Here is a 25,841-nt window from a genome sequence, read left to right on the forward strand (position 1 = left end):
TGACATTGTAACATAGAAATAAATGTCGCAGATTATACAATGATTATATACATACAGAAATAACATAATTTATTTGGCTGCGATATAATATTTGTACACTCATACAAATCACAGTATAACAGTGGGGTCTGAATGATAATAACCAGATAGAGCTAACGATTTAATCTAAGCAAGGACAGCGGGGCAGTGGTAGAACGATCAGGATTGCAGGGAAGGCATAGCAAGTTAGTAAGATAAAGAAGGGAAGGAGTATTTAGCCTGGCTTAGTGCAGGAGCAAAGCCAGGTGTTGGTTAGGTGTTCCTTAAAAAGTAATTTGAAATGGGGTGTGTTAGTAGTACTAAGTATGAACTGAGGCATGGAGTTCCAGGATTTTTATATTTTGTTGAACAGTGAATCACCGTGACTGTTATTGGATTTAGTTACTTTCAGTAGGTGTTTGTTGAAGGATCTTAGGGATCTATAGTTGAAGTGGGGATGGACTAAGTCCTTGAGCGCTGGGCTGTTATCAGGATGGTGCAGGATGGAGTGAGTGAAAGGTAGTTGTTAAAAGACAGAAGATTAGGTGGTTCCATCCATTTTAGTTGTAGTGCTGTGCAATGGTGTGATCTTTAGATAAGGTTTGAAGTGAATCTGGCAAATTTTATTATAGCAGGATTCCTGTTTGGTTAGCTCTGATTTTCTGAGGTTAGTGAATATTGGTGAGGTGTATAGGAGGGTAGAGAGTAGATGTGTTCTGGAGATGGAATTTGTGATGGTATCAGTTAGGAATTGCTTGATCCTGTGCAGTGAGCCTAACTTAACGTGAACCTTTTTGACAGTTAGAGGTAGTATGTTTGTTGAATTTAAGACTGTTGTCAGTTGTTATCCCAAGGAGCTTGGTGTGATCAACAGATTTGAGGTCAGTCTTATTGGAAGAGTAGATAGTGAAAGGGGAAGGTGATCAGGTGTTTTGCTACTGGTGAAGTGCATGAGTTTTGTTTTCTTTAGGTTGAGTACAAGTTGGGAGTCTGAGAGGTATTTTTGATGTCTAGGAAAGATTGTTGAGTTCTTTGAAGGAGCTCTGGCAGGGAGGGAGCTAAACATACAAGGGAGGAGTCGTCTGCGTATTGAACAATGGTTGCATGTTGAGTGTTTGTGCAGAGTTTCTTGGAAGAAAATGGTGGAGTAGCGGTCCAAGAATTGAGCCTTGGAGAAAATGGTGGAGTAGCGGTCCAAGAATTGAGCCTTGAGTTACACCAACTGAAACTGCTAGAAAGTTCATTTTGCCAGTTTATTGCACGTTGGCAGTTAGATAAGTAGCTAGTAAACCAGGAGAGGGCTGGTTGGGATAGGCTTAAGGGACACTAGCTCATTGAGAAGCTTTTGGTGGGATACTTTGTGAAGTCTTTGACATATCAAGGAAGATAGAGGAGATGAGTTGTCCATTGTTCCTAAGCTGGTTGATAGAGTTAGTAAAACTAACCAGAGCAGTTGTACTACGTTTTGGTTGAAAGCCATGTTGAGATGTGGATAGGAGGTTGTTCATTAGATAATAGTGGAGGAATTGTGTGTGTGTGTGTATTATTGAAGGATCTTCGCTATGGGTGGTAGATTCGTTTGAAATGAACCCATCCACTTTAAAACACATTAGAGTCCCTTCCAAACAGTTGCATGTGCCCAGACTTGAGATTGTGGTATGTGCCCAGACTTTGACATTTTTTCATATTGTTTCCACATTTTTTTTTTCCTATGCTTCAGTTTTGCATACCCTGCACGGTTTTGTTTCTTTTGCTTATGGAAGTTGGTGCATGTGGAGCTGGCATCCATTTCTTCCTAGTCTACAAGGGACATACTTTGCTCAGTCAGCCTCATTTGTGATGCTGCAATAAAAAAAAAAAAAAGTTTCTTCAGCGGTGATAGCCTGGAAGATAAATTATCTCTATGTAAACTGGTTAACTTTTTATTGTTTGATTGTGAGCAAATCAGCTGATTGGTATTGAGCATGACCTGAAATAGCTGTTCTAATCACTTGCCTTGCTTTTGGTGTCTAATTAAATAGATTGTACTTTTACTGTACTTCTATAATTTTCCTCCTTCCATACAGACTCGTAAAATTCTGGCAGCATGTGAAAAAACCCCAACGGACACCTATCAAATGAATTACGACATGCATAATCCATTTGACATATGTGCTGCTTCTTACCGTCCTATCTACCGCGGAAAACCTGTTGAAAAATGTCCGCTGAGTGGAGCTTGCTACAGTCCCGAGTGCAAAGGACAGATTTGTCAAGTCACAAAAGTAAGTTTGTAGGATTGTGAAAGACTGTTGCTAGCTGCTTTTTAACTATGGCTTGTGTACTTTTATGTTTTGTAATGTTTTTTCCATACTGTATTTTGTTATTTAGCAAAAAAACATTAACACTTATTTCAGTGTAAAACATTATGTATACATCTTGTTTAATTAGTAATGGCAGAGATGTTTCAAATACTGCACAAGTCTGATGTCAGGGACACTTCTTGGTAGGAATGCAACTGGAATAACTGCAGGTGTCTTCCGGTCATGTCTTAGATTTGGCTGTTTTTGTCTGAATCTGAAATGGACCACACACTGTACAGTGCAACTTTATGCTGATGTTCTGCCTGGAATATCAGGCTGAGGCACGTGCTTGTACACAATAGTCTGTATTTGGCTGTTTTCATTGAAAAAAGGAGCTGAAGCAGGTCATCCTAATGCCCTTCTTGGAAGAAGTCCTCCTGTTCTGTCTAACTCAGGACCTGGTAGACCACCTCGAAAAGAGGAAGCTAATCCTAACTGTGATAGGGTTCCATGGCTCCCACCACTTCTTTCATTTCTGGGCCATGCCAACCTTTCTGTAGAAAAAAGCTCATCCTCCACAGACCACAGAGGAGCATCAGTTTGGCCTCTCAGATATGCCACCCATGATTCCCATGGGGAGCACACTTGTCCACACAGCAGCACACAGTCCTAACCACTTTCTGGTGTCTTCTGTGTAGGAGTAGTTGTTACAGCATGCATTGGCTTGGGTGACATCACAGAATACGTATGAATGTTCAGCACAAATGCAGAGGGCTACATTAGAGTGGGCTTTGAATAGAGACAAGGCTGACATGGCAAATCTCTTGGGACAGGCCCGGACACTGCTAAAATGAGCCAAAGAGGCAGTGCTTCCTTTATATGAAAACTAAAGGTTTTACTGCCATTTCTTTTTACTTCTGAAGACAAATTGCTTGTTATCCCTCTTGGACCTCATTCACTTCACAGAGCTCCTTCATTACATGAGTATGTTCATTTTTATGGATCCCTGTTGCAGTATTAATAGCCACTGGGTCTTCAGCTGTAGAAGGGCAAGTGTTGAGCGTAACATGCAGATGTTGCACCCTTTCCCTCCTCTTGGCTAGTCAGATGTTTCCATCCCACAGGATGTGAGCATGTTCCGTAGTGTCTAAATGTCATCTGCATGTGCTGTTTTCTATTCTTTCTAGCCTCAGTAAGACTTTTAGCATCTGTGCATTACTGTCAGTCACAGAGTATGGCCTGTTTTTATAGAGAATGCAGGTAAGTACCATGTTGGGGAACCTTTTTCTCATTCATTATAATATTGTAAAGTGTCATGACTTTTGGACAGGTAATCTGTATGTTTGTAGGGTAAGTCCACCCCCAGAGAAGTTAAATATGTGTGCTTATGACTGGCAGATTCCACATATGAATTGCCACACACAGTCTGATTTTGGCTTGACCCAGAACACAGTGCTGCTGCCTGTGAGATTTGTGCTGGCTTTAGCAAAAAGACTGTGAGGAGAAGGGAGTGTTTTGTACAAAACTATCCATATAAAAAATAATTGAATCCTTGTCTGTTGTGACCACCATGCCTTAACGTGAGAAAAAAAAACAAAGAAAAGGAACAAATGGTAACAGAGATGTCTGTTCATTTCCCAAGGATCCCCCTACACTCGAGGGCAGCTGTTCCAGAGAGGTGCTTCTGCAGTCCCCATCCCTGTCACCTCTACTGTCCAAGAATGCTGCCACTGCTTTCAAGAGCCTACTTTGCTGTTTAAGCCCAGCATGTCCCCTCAAGCCAAAGCTGCTGCATAGGCTGTTAGTCAAAATGCCTTTGTGGATGTCCATCTCATATACCTAGTTTGAAATCTCCTAAGGAGGGCAGAGAGGACTACAAGTCCTTGATCACTGCAACATCTGCATTTGCAAGGTGCAAGGCCAGGAAACTCATCTGCCTAATCAGGCTGCGAAGACAGTGACCGCTTCCAAGCAAATGACCCTCTTGTCCAACTGTAGGAAGTCCACTCACTTAGACTCTTTGCTTTTGCCTGTTTCTCAGACTGTGGGTGAGTCTTCATGTCACACTCCATCCAATATCCATTCAGAAGTGGTTCAAGATGGCGCAGAGGTTCTTTAATTTTATCTCAAGGTCTGCAGCCATCCTATAGGCCATCAGTGTTCCGTGTTCTTTCTTCCAGCAGCAAATCAGCATCTTCAGATTCAATGGTGGGAAATAAGAACAACACTGCTAGATGCCTTCCCCTAGAAGTTATGATGCCTTTCCCTCTGATTCAGCAGTGGATGATGTCTTGTTTTGAAATTTGTCATGCTGCTCTTTCATGTTATACCTCCATCCATCTCTAGAAGGGCAAAGTAGGTTGGTCCAGAGTTGAATTTACAGGCACTCATTCAATCATCGGGGTTTGATTTGAAGAGTGCAGTTCAGTCACCTTTCATGAAAGGTAATGGAAAGGTATTATAGTGGAAACATTTCCATTCCAACACAACTGTAGCTACAAACATTATAACCTCCTGCTTAATATTATTCTGCACTTACATTGTGTAGTTTATTCCAGACATGAGGTAAACTCTGGGTAATAAATTTGTCCCTCCAGCACGTTTTGTTAATTTGTAGGTGGAGGTTGAAGTCCTTAGTCTGGATATTTGTGGAGCTAGTGGTCTTAACAGAGATGCAGAAGATCAAGGATGTTTTGGTACCTATTTCCACTTAAGAGCCCATGAGAGAGATGTTATCAGGATAAGGTTTCAAGCCTTTCCTAGTGGCCCAGGATCTTTTAGGCTAGTTATCTCTATAAGTAAGAATCTCTAGAGCCTTTCTCATTGCTTGATGTGTATGGAAAGATACATGCCAAAGGGGGCATTGTACTGCGTGATTCCCCTAATTAGGGCTGTTTACAACTGGATGATAACTTTTTATGCATGTTTATTACATTATCACTTAACACATAGGCGCACGCACACATTAATGGAAAAGCTAACAAACCAAATTAACATTTTTCCATTTACATGCATTATACAGTACATATGTTTTCTTTCATTATAACAACTGTCGTTCAGTCCAACTTAATATTAAATGCTCAGTTTCTGCTTTCACTTAAACTTCCCACCTCCTGCTTAATCTTTCGGCTTTTCCTCCTGCTTAATATTTTTTTAAAATAAGAAACATCTTTATTAAATTATCATGTATGACATAGGCCATGTTACATTTATATAAATGACACTAAACTATAGTGACGCAGTCTCTGTTGCAAACGTTATGCATTCCAAACCGTGCTGACACAACTATTGCTACAAAAATTATAACCACCTGCTTAATATTATTCTGCATGTATTGTTCACACAAATTCAATTTTATATGCAGTTTTCTTCTTTTGTCTAAAGATCCCTATTCCAGTTGTTTTATCCATTTTACAGTATTCTTTATTGCCCAGAATAGTTGGTTTAATTTCCAGTTTGTCCTAATTGCTTTTTTGGCAGCCAAGATCATTACAATTAATACCTTACTCTGTCTAGACGATTTGGATTTTGTATCCCAGCTCAAAAAAATCATTTCCTTAGCTGCATCATTTGCTCCCCAGAGTTTTCAGATAAAGTACTGTGTAGGGAATTTTTATTAAAAAATGTAAGATTATTACACACACACACACGCACATCAAATGTTCCAGTTAACCTCTTTCTTCTCCATCACACTTCCAGCATTTGCTGTCTGCTACCTATGCAAACATTTCCATGCAAAATTCCTAAACCTTCTGGATTTTATTGCATAGTTAGTAGTCATATGTATGTCCTCCCATTGTTCCACTGGGAAGAGACTGAAAAAGCAATTTACAGTGTTTTCTAATATCCTCTGATTGATTCTTATAGTTATTGTACAATGTTATGTATATTCTATTAATTATCCTTTTTAACAGTAGTTTCTGTTGATTTTAATAAAAATTCTACCAGAGCAGGTTTTTCATTTAGGACTCCCCTATCCTTTTCTGTTTACCTATACTGTGATATTTATTCCTGGTAGGGAAGGCAGCTGCAAAGAAAAAAAAAATTGCTAAGGCTGTTCTGGAGTCAGTTGTATATATAGCTATTACTTCCCACAGTTTCAAACCTCATTTCTTACTTTACTTTTCATTTTCACTGAACTTGCTTGCCTGTAACCATTTAAAGAGTTACAGTATACCTCACAGGTCAACAGCAAAGATCACTCGGAGTACAGTTGTCAGAGTCTCATGATTAATTTTCTGCACCACTGTGCTGCCTTTTTCAGTCAAAAACATCAGATTGTAGGGAAGAACCCAGCCAGTTACATAGCAGATGCAACACAAAATTACCATTTTTCATGCTTTTCGTCATTTAAATGATTTTGCTTAAAAACATTGTCTGTAGCTCAAACTGAGAACAGTAATCTAGACATGTACCTCTGTTTTTCTTTTAATTCTGTATATTATTATGATCCATATGTATTTACATTCATCCCAGCAGCCAAAGATCACAACATTATATTAACTTTCTTTCTCCAAACTTTTATAAAGCCTGGATATACATTGAAACAAAGAAATTACTCTTACCTTAATATCACTACCATATTCACCAGTCTGTGAAAAACTCCCTCATCTCGCATTTAAAATGCATCTGATTGCATGGTGTATGAAACCTCTTTATGCTACTAACAAATTAGCATGCAGTTTACATCAGGAAACTTTTATGTAGTTATTAATACTAACATAAATAGTTTTACTTAGTCACTGACTCCGTCAACTCGGTGTCCTTCTAAACATTATTGACAACATGAGGTATATGCTTTACTATTCTCCTACCAGTTTAACATGGTCAGCAGGCTTCCATTCCTTTTCTTCCACTTTGTGGTGCAGAACCATAGATGTCCTATTCTCATGTTGCAGTATTCAAAACCCTTGGGTTTTCGTATCTTGTTACCCGAACGTCCAGCCAGTATACAAAAGCTTCTGGTCACTACAGGGTACATGGGACGTCTGACGTTGGCTAAGAGAACGTGGGCCATAAAAGTGACGTCTGCACATAACATACCTCAGGACTTCTCTCCCACCAGTCGAACGTCAGCTGTCCTTGAGGTACCAACAGTCAGATTGTCTTTTAAAAGATAAGTACCCCTTTGGGAACATTTTTTTTGGGTCACTGCATGCCTGTTTAGGTTCATGTCATCCAGGAAGGGAAAGTGGAGGTGCGGTCGTCAGATCCCCCATAAGGATGCCCATGAGCTTTGCCTTTTCTGTGTAGGGCCTACACACGACCATAAGTCCTGCTCTTTCTGTCAGGCCTTCATCCCTAAAACCTTACAAAGCTGTCTGTATGCCCTAAACATTTATTGAGAAAATCAGATCCTTAAGTGCTTAGCTTGAGCTATGGAGGGGCCATCTGGTCAGCCTGTCGAGCTACCTCAGAAAAATGCCAAAATTACTAGGCCTAAATCGGTTGCTGCACCTCCTCCACCTGATGTCCCTCCTGTGGCTGACAGCCTGAAGGAATGTTTGGTTGCCGCCGATATGGGTACAGCAGGTACCATTGGGGAAGCCGTAGAACCCAGGCCATAAGGTACGTCCTCAGAGGTAATGCACACGTCTGCTTCCAGTGGTCAGGGGGATCCTCGGCTTGTACTGGCCACCCAGATGGGTCTTTCCACTACGACAGATGTTAACAAACCTAAGCCTACCTTGGCTCCTATGCCCTCTAGGCCTTCCCTGAAAAGAAAACAAAGCATCATTCTTCTCCTGTACAGAGCCAGCCAGACTGGCAGGCATTTTCTCAGAGCTTCTTCAATGCTTTTATGGCTGTTAGGCCTGCTACACCCTCATCCTCCCCAGTGGCTCCCCTTGTAATTAGCCCTAGGCCTTGGGCTCAAGATATTTCTCAACCTGAATCTGAGGACTCCTCTGACTCCTCTTCAGAGGGACTCTCTGTTCTACGTCCTTCCAGTTACCATCTTCCCTTGGTTATGCCTCACCAGAGGAAGATTCTGCTTGGACAGGTTCACAAGGTGAGGATCTCACCTTTGGGGGGGGGGGGCATTTACAAAATGAGGGAGTTCTCTTTCAGTGGGATTCCACACAGATGACAGAGGTACCGAAAATATATTATGAACTTCTACAAATAGACTGTCCTGCTCCTACAGCTATACCTCCAGTCTTGACGGCTTTCCTGGATGCTTTTAATGCAGCCTCTGTGAATCCTGATTCACAGCCCCCCTACCCCTCGAAGGCCTGACAGGTTCTACAAGGTCTCTGAGGGGGCCAAATTTCTTTTTAAATGCCCTGTAGCAGACCTTGGCACTGTTATCATTTTCAGCTGATAAACCCTCAAAACTGCTTCCATCCACCTCACTTCTTCCTACAGATAAAGGCAGCAAGGCCATGGAGTGCCCTGGAAAAAAGGTTTACACCCGGGCTACCTTGGCATTCAGGGCAGTAAACTATCAAATTCATATGTCAAGTTATGCCATAGCACTTTTAGGACAACCCACTAAGCTTCTGACTGAGATCCCAGACTCTCCTGCCAAGACACAGAAAATCCAGCCTTATATCCTGGTCTTCTCAGGTCACTAGGCATTCCATTAGGTGCAGCTGAAGCTTCTGCCAGGCCTGCTGCATCTGCCTCACACCTGAGAAGATATTCCTGGCTAAGGTTACAGCCCTTACCGGATGATATTAGGGCAAAACTATTGGATGTGCCTCTGGTTAACTCTGCCATCTTTGAGGAAATGGTGGCTAAGTTGTTCAAAACTCTACAAGAGAAGGGGAAGGAGTTAAAAGACCTGAAGCACCTGTCCTTTTCTCCTATTCCCAAATTGCACAGGAATTACCCCTCAAAAACTCAATTTATAAGGAAGCATTCTGCTACTCTTTCCAGGGGCAGAAAGAGCACCAGGAAGCAAAAAAAGCCTTCCAGGCCCACTCAGTCTCCAGCCCAGAAGCCTCAATTTCAGGACAGGGCAGTTGGTCTGTGCATGCCATTACTAAACAAGTCTCTCAATTCCACCCCCCTTTCCCTAAGACTCTTTCACTGTCTCCCTGTTTGGAAAAACATTACCTCAGACAGGTGGGTCTTATCCGTCATAGAAAATGGTTATTTCATGACCTGGATCACAACACCTGCCATAAGGGGCCCTGGGAAAACCAACATTTTAGCGGAGAGATTGACAGAGCTTACCATCATGCCTCTACCTAGTGGTCTCTAAGTAGAGATCGTCACCTTTTTGGTGCAGCCATCTGGACCCAGTGCCTCAGTTTCTGGTTTCCCAATAATCGTCAGCTGCACCGGTTCTCTCTCTCTCTCTCAGCCTCTGGCTCCACTTGCTCGCTTCCTCCCCTTCCTTTTTTCTCTCTCCCAGTTAGAGACATCATAGTAGCTTTTTAAATAAAATTCTAAGGATTTATACAAATGCCAAAGCATGGGTGCTTTCTCTTATTGGGCTAAAAGTTCAGAATACGACCTTCACTAGCCCAAGTTCAGGCAGTTTTGCCTTTAGGGAGATTTTTCAGAGTTCAACTCTCTCTTTCTTCCACAGTCGTCGTTCGCAGATCACTGGATTATGTCCCATAGGCTCGTCGGGATCTTTCTTGAAACCCAGGCCTGACAAGACCTTTCTACAGAGATTTGTTATGTTGGATAGACATTCAGAACTGGTCCTTCTTTTCATCCTGTAGGCTCTTTTCTTTCTTCCTTTGGGAATATGCAACTTCTTATTCATAGCCACCCAGACAGCAAATACCCCTTTTTCAGCCTGGCATAGATAGCCTTATTGGCCAAGGAACAATTCAGTCTGTCCCTATGACAGAAAAGGGAAAGGTTTACTATTCCAGACTCTTCCTAGTCCCAAGAAAAGATGGTCCCTGGAGACCAATCCTAGATTTTCCCACCTCAACCTTTTCCTGCAAGTACCCACCTTTTGAATGCTCACTCTGCAGACCCTCTTCCCCTTGATTTTACCTCAGGGATTCGTAGCTACCTCAAGGATGCATACCTGCACATCCCCATAAGGCCCAGTTACAGGAGATACCTACACATGTTCATCGTGTTTCACTGTTGCAGTCATTACACTTGGGTTATCCTGCTGACAGGCTACCCCGCAGTCGGCCTGAATTCCAAAGTCCTGGTCGGGCGTCGGTTGCTGTCACCTCTTCCCTGACGACAGTATGCCAGGGGTATAAAAGATGCAGCCGACGCCATTTTCTTCAGTCTTTCTTGCCGTGCGGTGCCCGAAGCAAAAGCAGTTCGCAAGTGCCGGTCGGCCGACTCCTGAGATTTTCGAAGTCGAATTTCATATCCGAAGTCTTCAATAAAGCCAAGTACCCCGTTGGGGAAATTTTTTCTTTCTCCAGACCGATGTCATAAAAAGTTAACAATTGTATTTCTTGTGGGAAGCAAATACCTCATAAGGATTTTCATTCTTACTGTATTCCTTGCCAAGGCCCTGACCACGATGTTGCTAGCTGTCGGTTTTGTGCTAGATTTAACCAACGTACTATTAAGCGTCGGTACGATTTTGCATTTCATTACTTTGGCCAAAGGTTTAATTATGTAATGCCGTCGGAACAGCCGACGACCAGAGTTTATAAAAAGTGCAAGGAAAAGGACAGGCATCCGAGTTCCAAAACCGACGACGAGGCCTCCACTAGGCCAGATATGGAATAGGCGGGTTCTCAGTGAGGCGCTTTTGCAGCCCCGGATGCCCGCTACCTCAGATCCACAGGCCGCTTCCGACTCCTACGTGGAGACAACTAGGCCTCTGGATACTCAAGGTATTGGACACTCAGAAACTTCCCTCAGATGGGTCCGGAGCCGCTGAGCAGGCATCGGCTTCTGAGGGTGTTTTCAGACCTACACAGTTATATGTCAAGCCAACCTCAGCTTCCAAGGCAAAGACTAAAACAGCTTTAAAGACAAAGAAACAAGTACAGCATTCTCCTGGACAGATTTCCATGCCCAAGAAACAGATGCTTAAAGTAGGCGACGACCTAATTACTACGATCAGGGGTTCCCATCCCCCTCCTGATAAGAGGCCTAGGCAAGACACAGAATATGATTCTTCTGATCAGGTTTCCATTTCCTCTGACTCCTCTTCAGAACAGGGATACTCTCTTCCTCCCTATGAGGATTCTGATGCTGAAGAATCTATTCCTTCAGCCTCTCCTCCTGAGGATTACTCTTTTGGGGAAACCCTGCATACCATGAGGGAGCATTTTCACTGGGAGAGCCAAGATTACTCAGAATCTAAGAAAAGGCTCAGAGACTTTCTTTTACTGCCTCAGCACAGACCTCTTGCTATTCCACCTGTTCTAGACATTGTAGATGTGTTTTCAGAGTCTGGCCTATCTCCTGACTCTTTAGCCCCTGCACCTGTTAAGCCAGACAGATACTACAGGGTTCCAGATTCTCATATATTTCTATATATAAACCCTGCTGCTGACCCAGAAACTATATCTCAGGGTCCCAAAGGGGTCAAGGCTTCCACTGCAAAAAATCCTGTCCCCTCTGATAGGGATTCTAGGGCACTGGACAGATGGGGGAAAAAAGTTTACAATTCTGCTACCTTGGCTGTATATGCTTAAATATCAGCAATACTTAATGTCACTGCTAAAACAGAAAATGCTGACAAATTCTGAATGTTCTGAAAACAAGGAAATGCAGGATTTATTGCATGCAGCTGGAGAGGTGGGAAAGCATACTTTGCAATATGGTTTTGATTCACTGGAGGCCTGTTGCAGGGCCATTGTTACAGGTTCTGTCATTAGAAGGCATGCTTGATTAAAGGAACAGAATCTGCCTGATCAGGTTAAAGCAAAATTATTGGATGCTCCATTACAGCATGATACTTTGTTTGGTGTTAAGGCAGAAAATGTGTTGAAGAAAATGGAGGATAAAGCGAAATCTATGCAGACAGTAAAGGATTTCTTACAGGTAGAGCCACCCAGATTTAGCAGGAACTGACCTTCTAAGAATTGGTCCTTTCCAGTGGTCAGACAGGCCACAAAGAGGCAGATAAAGACGCCCTAGAGGCAGACCCCAGCCCCAAGGCTCATACAGGCCTAAACAATGGGGAGCTTCTACCTCCAAAAGCGGAGAAGACAAATCACAGCCATATAGGAAACAGTCCCAATGACTTCCCTCTGCCAATGCCAAGCACTTATCTTTTGGCAGCACCCTTAAGGGGAAAGCTAGCACTTTTTTCACAAAATTGGCACCTGATCACCCAGGACAAATGGGTCTTGAATATAGTCTCTCAGGGCTACAGGTTCCACTTTCACACCCTTCCAAAGACAAAAGGTGTGCCAGACCTGCCACACAATCAATGGGCAGAGGCACAAAAGCAAGTTTCATCTCTCATGGACATGAGGGCTATTCAGCAAGTACCACAGCAAGAGCAGGGACAAGGATTTTACTCAAGACTTTTCTTGGTACCCAGAAAGGACAAAGCCTGGAGACCAATACTGGACCTGTCTATTCTAAACACTTTTCTGGACGTTCCAAAATTCAAAATGTTGACTCTGCAGCAGCTTCTGCCCATGCTGGGCAAGAAGGCTTGGCTTGTAACTTTGGACCTCAAAGAGGCATACCTGCATGTCCCAATCAGACAATCTTGCAGAAGATACCTCAGATTTATAGCTGGCTCAATGCACTACCAATTCTCTGCACTGCCCTTTGGCTTATCTACTGCGCCCAGGGTCTTCACAAAATGCCTGGCACCAGTAATTGCATTTTGCAGACAAAGAGCAATTCAAATATATCCTTACGTGGACGACTGCCTTATTCAAGCAGAGAACAAAGACATTCTACTGAAGCATCTGGCGTTTGTAAAAAGATTACTAATTTGCCTAGGGTCACAGTAAACGAAAATAAATCAAAACTAGTACCCTCTCAAGAGATAATATTCCTGGGTGCAAGCTTAAATACAACTGCCCAGATGGCTTATCACATGCCAGACAAACAAAGGCAACTGACTTCTTACTTAGAAAAGATGGCAACAAAGACCCATTTAACTGCAAGAAAAATTCTGCAGGCTTTGGGCTTCATGGCATCCTGCATTCTGCTAATTCCATATGCAAGACTGCATATGAGAAAGTTACAATGGTATCTAAAAAGTGTTTGGACTCAACATTACCACAGCCTGGAAACATTAATTAGCCTCATTCCCTGCCTGCAACAGGAGTTTCGATGGTGGGCACAGGCCTGTAACCACAACAAGGGACAGCCATTCACTTTACCCACAGCCAGGCAGACACTAACAGATGCATCAGATTATGCCTGGGGGGCCCACATGGCAGGAAAATGTTTTCAGGGCACATGGCCCCCAAGCCAAATGCATCTTCGTATCAATCAAAAAGAGATGCTAGCAGTTCAGAATGCCCTGACAGCCTTCAAGGATCTACTCTATCCAGGACAACTGCTGATAAAGACGGACAGTACTACAGTCATGTGGTACATAAACAAGCAAGCAGGCACACATTCCTACCCCCTCTGCAGACAAGCCATGGAACACAGCATTGACTTATCAAGTACACCTGCAAGCACAATTCCTGCCAGGAAAGACAAATACTCTGGCAGACGATCTAAGCAGAAACCTCATGGACTCTTATGGGTGGAAACTAGACCGACAAGTCTTCAGCATGATAACAAGGAAATGGGGATGCCCAGACATAGATCTATTTGCCTCCCCTCACAACTGCCAACTACAGAGATTCTGCACAAGGACTTATCACAAACGAGCATGGAAAGTGGATGCTCTATCATTCAGCTGGAAAACCCTTACAGTATATGCCTTTCCTCCACTGCCTCTCCTCCCCAAGGTACTCCTAAAGGTCAGACAAGAGAAGCCAAAAATGATACTGATTGTCCCAGACTGGCCACGCCAGCACTGGTATTCAATCCTAAAGGGCTTGTCTCCAGGCCCAGCCTGGACATTACCTCAAATTCCTCATCTACTGACCCAACAAAACAGTCAGATCCTGCATAGCCAACTCAGAACCCTAAATCTGGCTGCATGATGGATAATATAACCACTCAGAACACACCCCTCTCTAAAGCAGTTATGGATGTTATTTTGGAGGCCAGGAGGCCCAGCACCAGAAAATCTTATGCAGAAAAATGGAAGAGATTCTGTGCTTGGAACCAGGCACAAGGAATTGACACGCTTGTACCAAATATTCCTCAGATTTTACAATACCTAACTGAGATGCTGGACAAAGGCCTATCCTTCTCAATTAAGATCCATGCCTCTGCCATTTCAGCTCATTACAATACAGACCCACCTATTTTTTCACATCCACTGCTAAGGCAGTACCTCAGAGGGGCCAAAAACATAAGACCTCCAAGGAGAGCACCAATACCTGCATGGGATCTCAATTGGAAAAGCTCACACTGCCTCCTTTTGAGCCAGCCAGTACAGCTGAGACAAAATTCTTATCATGGAAAACAGCTCTGCTCCTAGCAATAACTTCAGCAAGAAGAATCTCAGAGTTACAGGCATTGATGGCTGTGGAACCTTTTATTATTTTCCATCCGGACAGGGTTTCTCTAAGGACAAACGCAACATTTATGCCTAAGGTAGTGTCCAGTGTGGCTCTTAACCAAACCATTCATTTGCCTACCTTTTATCCAAACCCACAGAATAAAGGGGAGAGACTTTTGCATTCTTTGGACATACACAGACAGTTACGCTTCTACTTGGACAAAACTAAAGCTTTCAGAAAGACTGAGCAACTTTTAGTGGCATATGCTGCAGGATCGCAAGGAAAGGCTATTTCAAAGCAGACTATTTCAAAATGGATAGGCCACTGCATTTGTTTCTGCTATTCACAACATGGCAAATCAGTGCCTAAGGGCATTAGGCCACATATAACCAGAGCAGCAGCCACTTCAGCAGCCTTCCTCAGAGGTGTACCAACCAAGGATGTTTTGGAGGCTGCAACTTGGACTTCAGTGCACACTTTTGCAAAGCACTACCACTTACCTCTTTATCTAAATCCAGAGCAGGCTTTGCCACTGCAGTTCTGCAGGGCCTCATAGCCACTCCTAATTCTATTTAGGCCCAGCCACCCAACCTCAGCTTTGGGATTCAACCCAAGTGTAATGACTGCAACAGTGAAACACGATGAACATGATGAACATAGTACATTTGTGTACCTACCATAAATGTAGATGTTCGAGTGTATTCACTGTTGCAGTCCAGGTTACCCTCCCACCATCCTTCTTTCATTGCTGGGATTTATCTGTACTTCTCTATTCTATACAACCTATGTGGTGTATTTGCTTGTAGTTGAAGGTAATGTTTATGTTAGTGCATGCTTTTTTATAAGCAGAATGTTTAGCCTACCCTTTTGGGGACACATGACATCTGAGGCAAGAAAAACTGAAGAAAATGGCGTCGGCCGCATCTTTTATACCTCTGGTGCACTGACGTCAGGGAAGAGGCGACAGCAACCGACGCTGGACCAGGACTTTGGAATTCAGGCCGACTACGGGTAGCCTGCCAGCAGGATAACCCAAGTGTAATGACTGCAACAGTGAATACACTCGAACATCTACATTTATGGTAGGTACACAGCTGTACTTTCTCTATGGGCTTCTCACATTTTCAGTTCTCTGCCTTGCCCTTTGAACTTTCTACAGCACCAGCGGTCTTCACCAAGTGCTTAGCACCAGTGATTGCCTTCTGCAGGACTCTAGGGATTGAAATATTCCCTTACCTGGACGACCTTCTGGTCCAGGCAGACTGTTCAAAGTCCTTGCTGTGCCATCTACAAACAATATTGCTCCTGCAAGCACCGAGTTTCACGATAAACTACTCCAAGTCCAACCTGAACCCCTCTCAGGACCAAATATTCCTGGGATGCAGGATAAGGACGGATATCATGAGGACCTTTCTGCCACCTCAAAAGGTGGAAAACTTGAGGCAATACTTGATCCTCTGTCCTTCAAGTCACAGTCTTGACTGCCAGGAAGTACCTCAAACTCCTGGGTCATATGGCATCTACTTTTCCCATGTTGCCATTGGCAAGGCTCCATATGAGAAAATTACAATGGTACCTAAAGTCTATATGGGCACAGAATTCTCACCCCCTAGAGTACAAAATCCCCTTCCTACCTTGTTTCAGGAAAGAGATCCTCTGGCAGTTGTGTCAAGTTACCTCCAAACTAGGACTTCCCTTACAGGCTGCCTTGCCAGTACAGGAGATTTACATGGATGCCTCAGATCTGGGTTGAGGAGCAGTCATGTGTTCCCCAAGAGTCCAGGGCACTTGGTCAGACTCCATCAGACAAGAGCATATCAATATCAGGGAGATGAGAGCAATTCTGGCCCTGAAGGCTTTCCAACATATGCTGAAGCAGGGCCCCCTAAACTTGTTCACAAACACCACTACAATTCTGTGGTATGTGAACAAGCAGAGGGGAACAAAATCCTATTTACTGTGCAGACTAGCTCTCCAAGTTTGGGAGCTTGCCACACAACAGGGAGCCACTCTGCAGGTAGTGTATATCCCATCAGAGCAGAACACCCAGGCAGAAACCTTGAGCAGGTCCATGTCACAGTCCCACGAATGGATGCTCTACAGGGATGTGTTCTCGGACATAGTCCACAAATGGGGTACACCTCCAATAGATCTGTTTGCCTATCCTCTAAATAGACAACTTCCATAATTTTGCAACCGCCTACCCTGTCCCCTGGCAAGGGCAATGGACACCTCCTCAGTCTCTTGGAAGGGGATGTTTCTGTATGCATTCCCCCTCTTCCCACTTATTCAGAAAGTCCTACTGAAAATTCAGCAGGACAAACCAAAAATCTTGTTGGTGACTGCCTTTTGGCCAAGACAACATTGGCTCCCCCTCCTTCTGCAGTTAGCCAGGGGCAGTCACTACAAGTTAATCTCAATAAGTGGACCTTCTCACACAGGACAGGGGATCACTAATCCATCCCCACCTACAATCTCTGAACCTTACTCTGTGGGTGCTAGAATTCTGATGCCTTACAGACACTTTTACAGTGAAGACGTGCTCACAGTCCTGCAGGCTAGGAAACCTAACACTAGGAGATCTTTTGTCTAAATGGAAAAGATTATTTATATGGTGTCTACAAAGATAGTTGGACCCTTTTCAGGTATGATGTTCCTTTGATACTGTCATACCTGTGTGAGCTCTTGCAGACAGGGTTGGCGTACTCCTCTGTTAAAGCCCACCTTAGTAGAAATGTTTCAGCAGAAAAATCTCTCTGGGCTTTCACATTGACAGACGATTGAGAAACAGGGTCACTTTTAGCTTGCAGTTTGTTGGCTAAACTTTGTCTAGCTTATCCTTCTGTGCTTCCAGAGATTCCTTTAGTCCTCTAAGAAAAAAAAATTCTGAAGACAGCTGCTGGAAGCTCACACCTGCCTCTTGACATGTCTTGATTACTGGGGTATACTTGTTTCTGTTCCGCGGTGATGGTGTTGCAGTAGCGTTGTCGCCTCACAGTAAGATGCTGTCCGGTTCGACTCTCAGAGCGTCTTCGGCGTGGAGACATGCTTGAATGGGCGTACCTTCGTTGAAGGTTGTGCGTCAGGGCTGGCAACTCTGTATGTAAAAATCAACTGCCAATCATTAGCGGACTGGAGTTCCGCTGTGGCGACCCCTAACTGGGAAAAGCCGAAAGTCACAACAACAAACAATAACTTGTTTCTGTTGTATCTGGTGTACAGCAAATAATCATTTCCCACAAACCTTCTAGTGTGTCAAGTTTTTAATATTTTCCCGTCTGACATAGTTTTGCCATGAGACGCTATTTCCTCTGGTATAGGATTGCATCTTTGTAATGTAGATGTTTGTTGCTTTCTGATGGGCCACATTTGGAGCATACATGTGTGTCCTGTCAATTAACTAATCTTGCTGAGGCACATCTGACCAGTTGCTTATTTGTACTTTCATAAAATGAATATGGTCTCCTTCCAGTTTCTGTGGTATAGCAAAAAAAATCTGTTTTTCTGTGCATTCTCAGTCTTTTAACTGTGCTGTTATTTTAAATATTTTTTCTCAAGAAGCCTCATGCTCATCCTTTCTTTCTTTTCAAGCTCTGGTTTCTGCAATTTTATTAGCTCAGTTGAGTGGCTGTGTAAGACTTCTGTCTCTTCCAGTATTTTGTCATTTGACTTTGTATATTACTCCAGTGCCCCACTTATTTTAAACACCTCTGAGTGCATTTTATTTATTTATCTTAATTACTGGAAACCATTTCTTGTAGTAAAGCTGTAGTTTGCATGGAGTTTTGAACGGCCATGTTGGCTCCTCATAAGTACAACTTTCTCCTTTTCTGCTTGATTTTTCTTTACTTTTTTTTCAGAGGTGTTCTTTGTTGGCATTCAGGCGCTGTGATTATTAGCCAGGAACCAGAATTTACCAGTTTTTTTAATCAAAGCTTTTGATATGGTCTCCCATTCCAAACTAATAGATGTACTAACTGCACTATCCTTCTCACCGTCTGCCACAGCATGGTTTCATAACTATTTATGTGGCTGTCAACAATCTGTTCTATGGCAGGGTGACCTATTTCCACAGCTTCCTTTATCCATTGGTGTCCCCCAAGGGTCTATCTTGGGCCCTTTCCTTTTCTCCCTCTTTACTAATAATCTGCAGACACCTACCCCACATGGTTCTATAATACAGTACGCAGATGATTCAACACTTATCTGTGACTAATAATCTACACACAGCTACTCCACATGGTTCTATAATACAGTGCAAACACTTATCTGTGACTAATAATCTACACACAGCTACTCCACATGGTTCTATAATACAGTCTGCAGATGATTCAACACTTATCTGTTACTAATAATCTACACACAGCTACTCCACATGGTTCTATAATACAGTCTGCAGATGATTCAACACTTATCTGTGACTAATAATCTACACACAGCTACTCCACATGGTTCTATAATACAGTCTACAGATGATTCAACACTTATCTGTGACTAATAATCTACACACACCTACTCCACATGGTTCTATAATACAGTCTGCAGATGATTCAACACTTATCTGTGACTAATAATCTACACACACCTACTCCACATGGTTCTATAATACAGTCTGCAGATGATTCAACACTTATCTGTGACTAATAATCTACACACAGCTACTCCACATGGTTCTATAATACAGTCTGCAGATGATCCAACACTTATCTGTGACTAATAATCTACACACAGCTACTCCACATGGTTCTATAATACAGTATGCAGATGATTCAACACTTATCTGTGACTAATAATCTACACACAGCTACTCCACATGGTTCTATAATACAGTCTGCAGATGATTCAACACTTATCTGTGACTAATAATCTACACACAGCTACTCCACATGGTTCTATAATACAGTATGCAGATGATTCAACACTTATCTGTGACTAATAATCTACACACAGCTACTCCACATGGTTCTATAATACAGTATGCAGATGATTCAACACTTATCTGTGACTAATAATCTACACACAGCTACTCCACATGGTTCTATAATACAGTCTGCAGATGATTCAACACTTATCTGTGACTAATAATCTACACACAGCTACTCCACATGGTTCTATAATACAGTCTGCAGATGATTCAACACTTATCTGTGACTAATAATCTACACACAGCTACTCCACATGGTTCTATAATACAGTATGCAGATGATTCAACACTTATCTGTGATTAATAATCTACACACAGCTACTCCACATGGTTCTATAATACAGTATGCAGATGATTCAACACTTATCTGTGACTAATAATCTACACACAGCTACTCCACATGGTTCTATAATACAGTATGCAGATGATTCAACACTTATCTGTGATTAATAATCTACACACAGCTACTCCACATGGTTCTATAATACAGTATGCAGATGATTCAACACTTATCTGTGACTAATAATCTACACACAGCTACTCCACATGGTTCTATAATACAGTCTACAGATGATTCAACACTTATCTGTGACTAATAATCTACACACAGCTACTCCACATGGTTCTATAATACAGTATGCAGATGATTCAACACTTATCTGTGACTAATAATCTACACACAGCTACTCCACATGGTTCTATAATACAGTCTGCAGATGATTCAACACTTATCTGTGACTAATAATCTACACACAGCTACTCCACATGGTTCTATAATACAGTCTGCAGATGATTCAACACTTATCTGTGACTAATAATCTACACACAGCTACTCCACATGGTTCTATAATACAGTCTGCAGATGATTCAACACTTATCTGTGACTAATAATCTACACACAGCTACTCCACATGGTTCTATAATACAGTCTGCAGATGATTCAACACTTATCTGTGACTAATAATCTACACACAGCTACTCCACATGGTTCTATAATACAGTCTGCAGATGATTCAACACTTATCTGTGACTAATAATCTACACACAGCTACTCCACATGGTTCTATAATACAGTCTGCAGATGATTCAACACTTATCTGTGACTAATAATCTACACACAGCTACTCCACATGGTTCTATAATACAGTCTGCAGATGATTCAACACTTATCTGTGACTAATAATCTACACACACCTACTCCACATGGTTCTATAATACAGTATGCAGATGATTCAACACTTATCTGTGACTAATAATCTACACACAGCTACTCCACATGGTTCTATAATACAGTCTGCAGATGATTCAACACTTATCTGTGACTAATAATCTACACACAGCTACTCCACATGGTTCTATAATACAGTCTGCAGATGATTCAACACTTATCTGTGACTAATAATCTACACACAGCTACTCCACATGGTTCTATAATACAGTCTGCAGATGATTCAACACTTATCTGTGACTAATAATCTACACACAGCTACTCCACATGGTTCTATAATACAGTCTACAGATGATTCAACACTTATCTGTGACTAATAATCTACACACAGCTACTCCACATGGTTCTATAATACAGTCTGCAGATGATTCAACACTTATCTGTGACTAATAATCTACACACAGCTACTCCACATGGTTCTATAATACAGTCTGCAGATGATTCAACACTTATCTGTGACTAATAATCTACACACAGCTACTCCACATGGTTCTATAATACAGTCTGCAGATGATTCAACACTTATCTGTGACTAATAATCTACACACAGCTACTCCACATGGTTCTATAATACAGTCTGCAGATGATTCAACACTTATCTGTGACTAATAATCTACACACAGCTACTCCACATGGTTCTATAATACAGTATGCAGATGATTCAACACTTATCTGTGACTAATAATCTACACACAGCTACTCCACATGGTTCTATAATACAGTATGCAGATGATTCAACACTTATCTGTGACTAATAATCTACACACAGCTACTCCACATGGTTCTATAATACAGTATGCAGATGATTCAACACTTATCTGTGACTAATAATCTACACACAGCTACTCCACATGGTTCTATAATACAGTCTGCAGATGATTCAACACTTATCTGTGACTAATAATCTACACACAGCTACTCCACATGGTTCTATAATACAGTCTGCAGATGATTCAACACTTATCTGTGACTAATAATCTACACACAGCTACTCCACATGGTTCTATAATACAGTCTACAGATGATTCAACACTTATCTGTGACTAATAATCTACACACAGCTACTCCACATGGTTCTATAATACAGTCTGCAGATGATTCAACACTTATCTGTGACTAATAATCTACACACAGCTACTCCACATGGTTCTATAATACAGTCTGCAGATGATTCAACACTTATCTGTGACTAATAATCTACACACAGCTACTCCACATGGTTCTATAATACAGTCTGCAGATGATTCAACACTTATCTGTGACTAATAATCTACACACAGCTACTCCACATGGTTCTATAATACAGTCTGCAGATGATTCAACACTTATCTGTGACTAATAATCTACACACAGCTACTCCACATGGTTCTATAATACAGTATGCAGATGATTCAACACTTATCTGTGACTAATAATCTACACACAGCTACTCCACATGGTTCTATAATACAGTATGCAGATGATTCAACACTTATCTGTGACTAATAATCTACACACAGCTACTCCACATGGTTCTATAATACAGTCTGCAGATGATTCAACACTTATCTGTGACTAATAATCTACACACAGCTACTCCACATGGTTCTATAATACAGTCTGCAGATGATTCAACACTTATCTGTGACTAATAATCTACACACAGCTACTCCACATGGTTCTATAATACAGTCTACAGATGATTCAACACTTATCTGTGACTAATAATCTACACACAGCTACTCCACATGGTTCTATAATACATGGTTCTATAATACAGTATGCAGATGATTCAACATTTATCTGTGACTAATAATCTACACACAGCTACTCCACATGGTTCTATAATACAGTCTACAGATGATTCAACACTTATCTGTGACTAATAATCTACACACAGCTACTCCACATGGTTCTATAATACAGTATGCAGATGATTCAACACTTATCTGTGATTAATAATCTACACACACCTACTCCACATGGTTCTATAATACAGTATGCAGATGATTCAACATTTATCTGTGACTAATAATCTACACACAGCTACTCCACATGGTTCTATAATACAGTCTACAGATGATTCAACACTTATCTGTGACTAATAATCTACACACAGCTACTCCACATGGTTCTATAATACAGTCTGCAGATGATTCAACACTTATCTGTGATTAATAATCTACACACAGCTACTCCACATGGTTCTATAATACAGTCTGCAGATGATTCAACACTTATCTGTGACTAATAATCTACACACAGCTACTCCACATGGTTCTATAATACAGTCTGCAGATGATTCAACACTTATCTGTGATTAATAATCTACACACACCTACTCCACATGGTTCTATAATACAGTATGCAGATGATTCAACATTTATCTGTGACTAATAATCTACACACAGCTACTCCACATGGTTCTATAATACAGTCTACAGATGATTCAACACTTATCTGTGACTAATAATCTACACACAGCTACTCCACATGGTTCTATAATACAGTCTGCAGATGATTCAACACTTATCTGTGATTAATAATCTACACACAGCTACTCCACATGGTTCTATAATACAGTCTGCAGATGATTCAACACTTATCTGTGACTAATAATCTACACACAGCTACTCCACATGGTTCTATAATACAGTATGCAGATGATTCAACACTTATCTGTGACTAATAATCTACACACAGCTACTCCACATGGTTCTATAATACAGTATGCAGATGATTCAACACTTATCTGTGACTAATAATCTACACACAGCTACTCCACATGGTTCTATAATACAGTATGCAGATGATTCAACACTTATCTGTGACTAATAATCTACACACAGCTACTCCACATGGTTCTATAATACAGTATGCAGATGATTCAACACTTATCTGTGACTAATAATCTACACACAGCTACTCCACATGGTTCTATAATACAGTATGCAGATGATTCAACACTTATCTGTGACTAATAATCTACACACAGCTACTCCACATGGTTCTATAATACAGTATGCAGATGATTCAACACTTATCTGTGACTAATAATCTACACACAGCTACTCCACATGGTTCTATAATACAGTATGCAGATGATTCAACACTTATCTGTGACTAATAATCTACACACAGCTACTCCACATGGTTCTATAATACAGTATGCAGATGATTCAACACTTATCTGTGACTAATAATCTACACACAGCTACTCCACATGGTTCTATAATACAGTATGCAGATGATTCAACACTTATCTGTGACTAATAATCTACACACAGCTACTCCACATGGTTCTATAATACAGTCTGCAGATGATTCAACACTTATCTGTGACTAATAATCTACACACAGCTACTCCACATGGTTCTATAATACAGCATGCAGATGATTCAACACTTATCTGTGACTAATAATCTACACACAGCTACTCCACATGGTTCTATAATACAGTCTGCAGATGATTCAACACTTATCTGTGACTAATAATCTACACACAGCTACTCCACATGGTTCTATAATACAGTCTGCAGATGATTCAACACTTATCTGTGACTAATAATCTACACACACCTACTCCACATGGTTCTATAATACAGTATGCAGATGATTCAACACTTATCTGTGACTAATAATCTACACACACCTACTCCACATGGTTCTATAATACAGTCTGCAGATGATTCAACACTTATCTGTGACTAATAATCTACACACAGCTACTCCACATGGTTCTATAATACAGTCTGCAGATGATTCAACACTTATCTGTGACTAATAATCTACACACAGCTACTCCACATGGTTCTATAATACAGTCTGCAGATGATTCAACACTTATCTGTGACTAATAATCTACACACAGCTACTCCACATGGTTCTATAATACAGTATGCAGATGATTCAACACTTATCTTTGCTGCCACTTCTCTATCAGCTCTTCATTCTCAAACACAGGAAGCTTTCACTTCTGTTGAAACATGGTTAGCCAATGCCCATCTAATCCTGAACCCAAACAAAACTAAGTTATTACTCTTCCAGCCTAACAAGACCTCTATCTCCTGCCCAACATTTAACATAATAGCCAAAGACAATACTGTAATCTCCCCGACAACCCATACAAAGCTTCTTGGAGTGGAAATAAACAATACACTAAAATTTGACTTGCATGTCTTCCTAACTATAAAAAAGTCCATAAGAAACTTGGAAGTCTATATAGGCACAAAACATTTCTGACCACAATGGCCAAAATTACATTAGCACAAACCCATCTGCTCTGCACTCTGCTGTATGCCTCTCCAATTTTAACTAATCTAAGGAAAACTGACTTATCTAAGATAGAAGCATGGTATAATAAAATTAAGTTTGCATCTGACTGCCCATATAGAATACATCATTGTACAGCTTTAAGAATACTAGACTGGCTTGAGCTTCTCAACATTATTCTTTACAACCAACTCTCTCTAGCTCACAAAATTGTAATGCAACCAACTAAACCCCTGCACTACAAAATCTCAGCCTTCCTTACAGTTCCAGCAGACCATTTCGCTGTAACAACAAAAACTTACTCACCGTCTCCAAGGCCAACAACACTGCAGGAGAATATTTATTTTCCAGCTATATATCTCGTATGTGGAACTCCCTTCCTAACTCCATTCTGTCAATCTTATCCACTTTAAGCCATCACTTGAAGCTTATCTAAAAAATAAGTGGCTATGTTCCTGTACTAACTCCTCATGAGTGCTCTGATACATCACAGTATACCCAAAACATATCCAACTTCTCCCCGGTGTGTAATCCTTTGTTCCTACCGACCTTAACCTTGTATCTTGACATAAGTCATACCTAGAAATAGTACTAGCTGTGTTCAAAGCCCAGGTTTTATTGTCAATACGTAACAAATCTGTATGTTATTTATTTTGTTTACT

General features: G+C 41.4%; 1 protein-coding gene across 1 annotated transcript in view; it reads left to right on the top strand.

Annotated features, from left to right (window-relative positions):
* COPA (COPI coat complex subunit alpha) overlaps window positions 1-25,841 on the top strand; it is a 915,755-nt gene that overhangs the window by 869,655 nt on the left and 20,259 nt on the right. The window contains exon 32 of the mRNA XM_044059531.1: window positions 2,085-2,279. Within this exon, the coding sequence (XP_043915466.1) occupies window positions 2,085-2,279 (195 nt within the window). The remainder of the gene's footprint in view (window positions 1-2,084; window positions 2,280-25,841) is intronic.

This window comes from Protopterus annectens, chromosome 17.part0 (genome assembly GCF_019279795.1).
Source record: "Protopterus annectens isolate FY-2018-M chromosome 17.part0, PAN1.0, whole genome shotgun sequence".
Taxonomy (NCBI): domain Eukaryota; kingdom Metazoa; phylum Chordata; order Ceratodontiformes; family Protopteridae; genus Protopterus; species Protopterus annectens.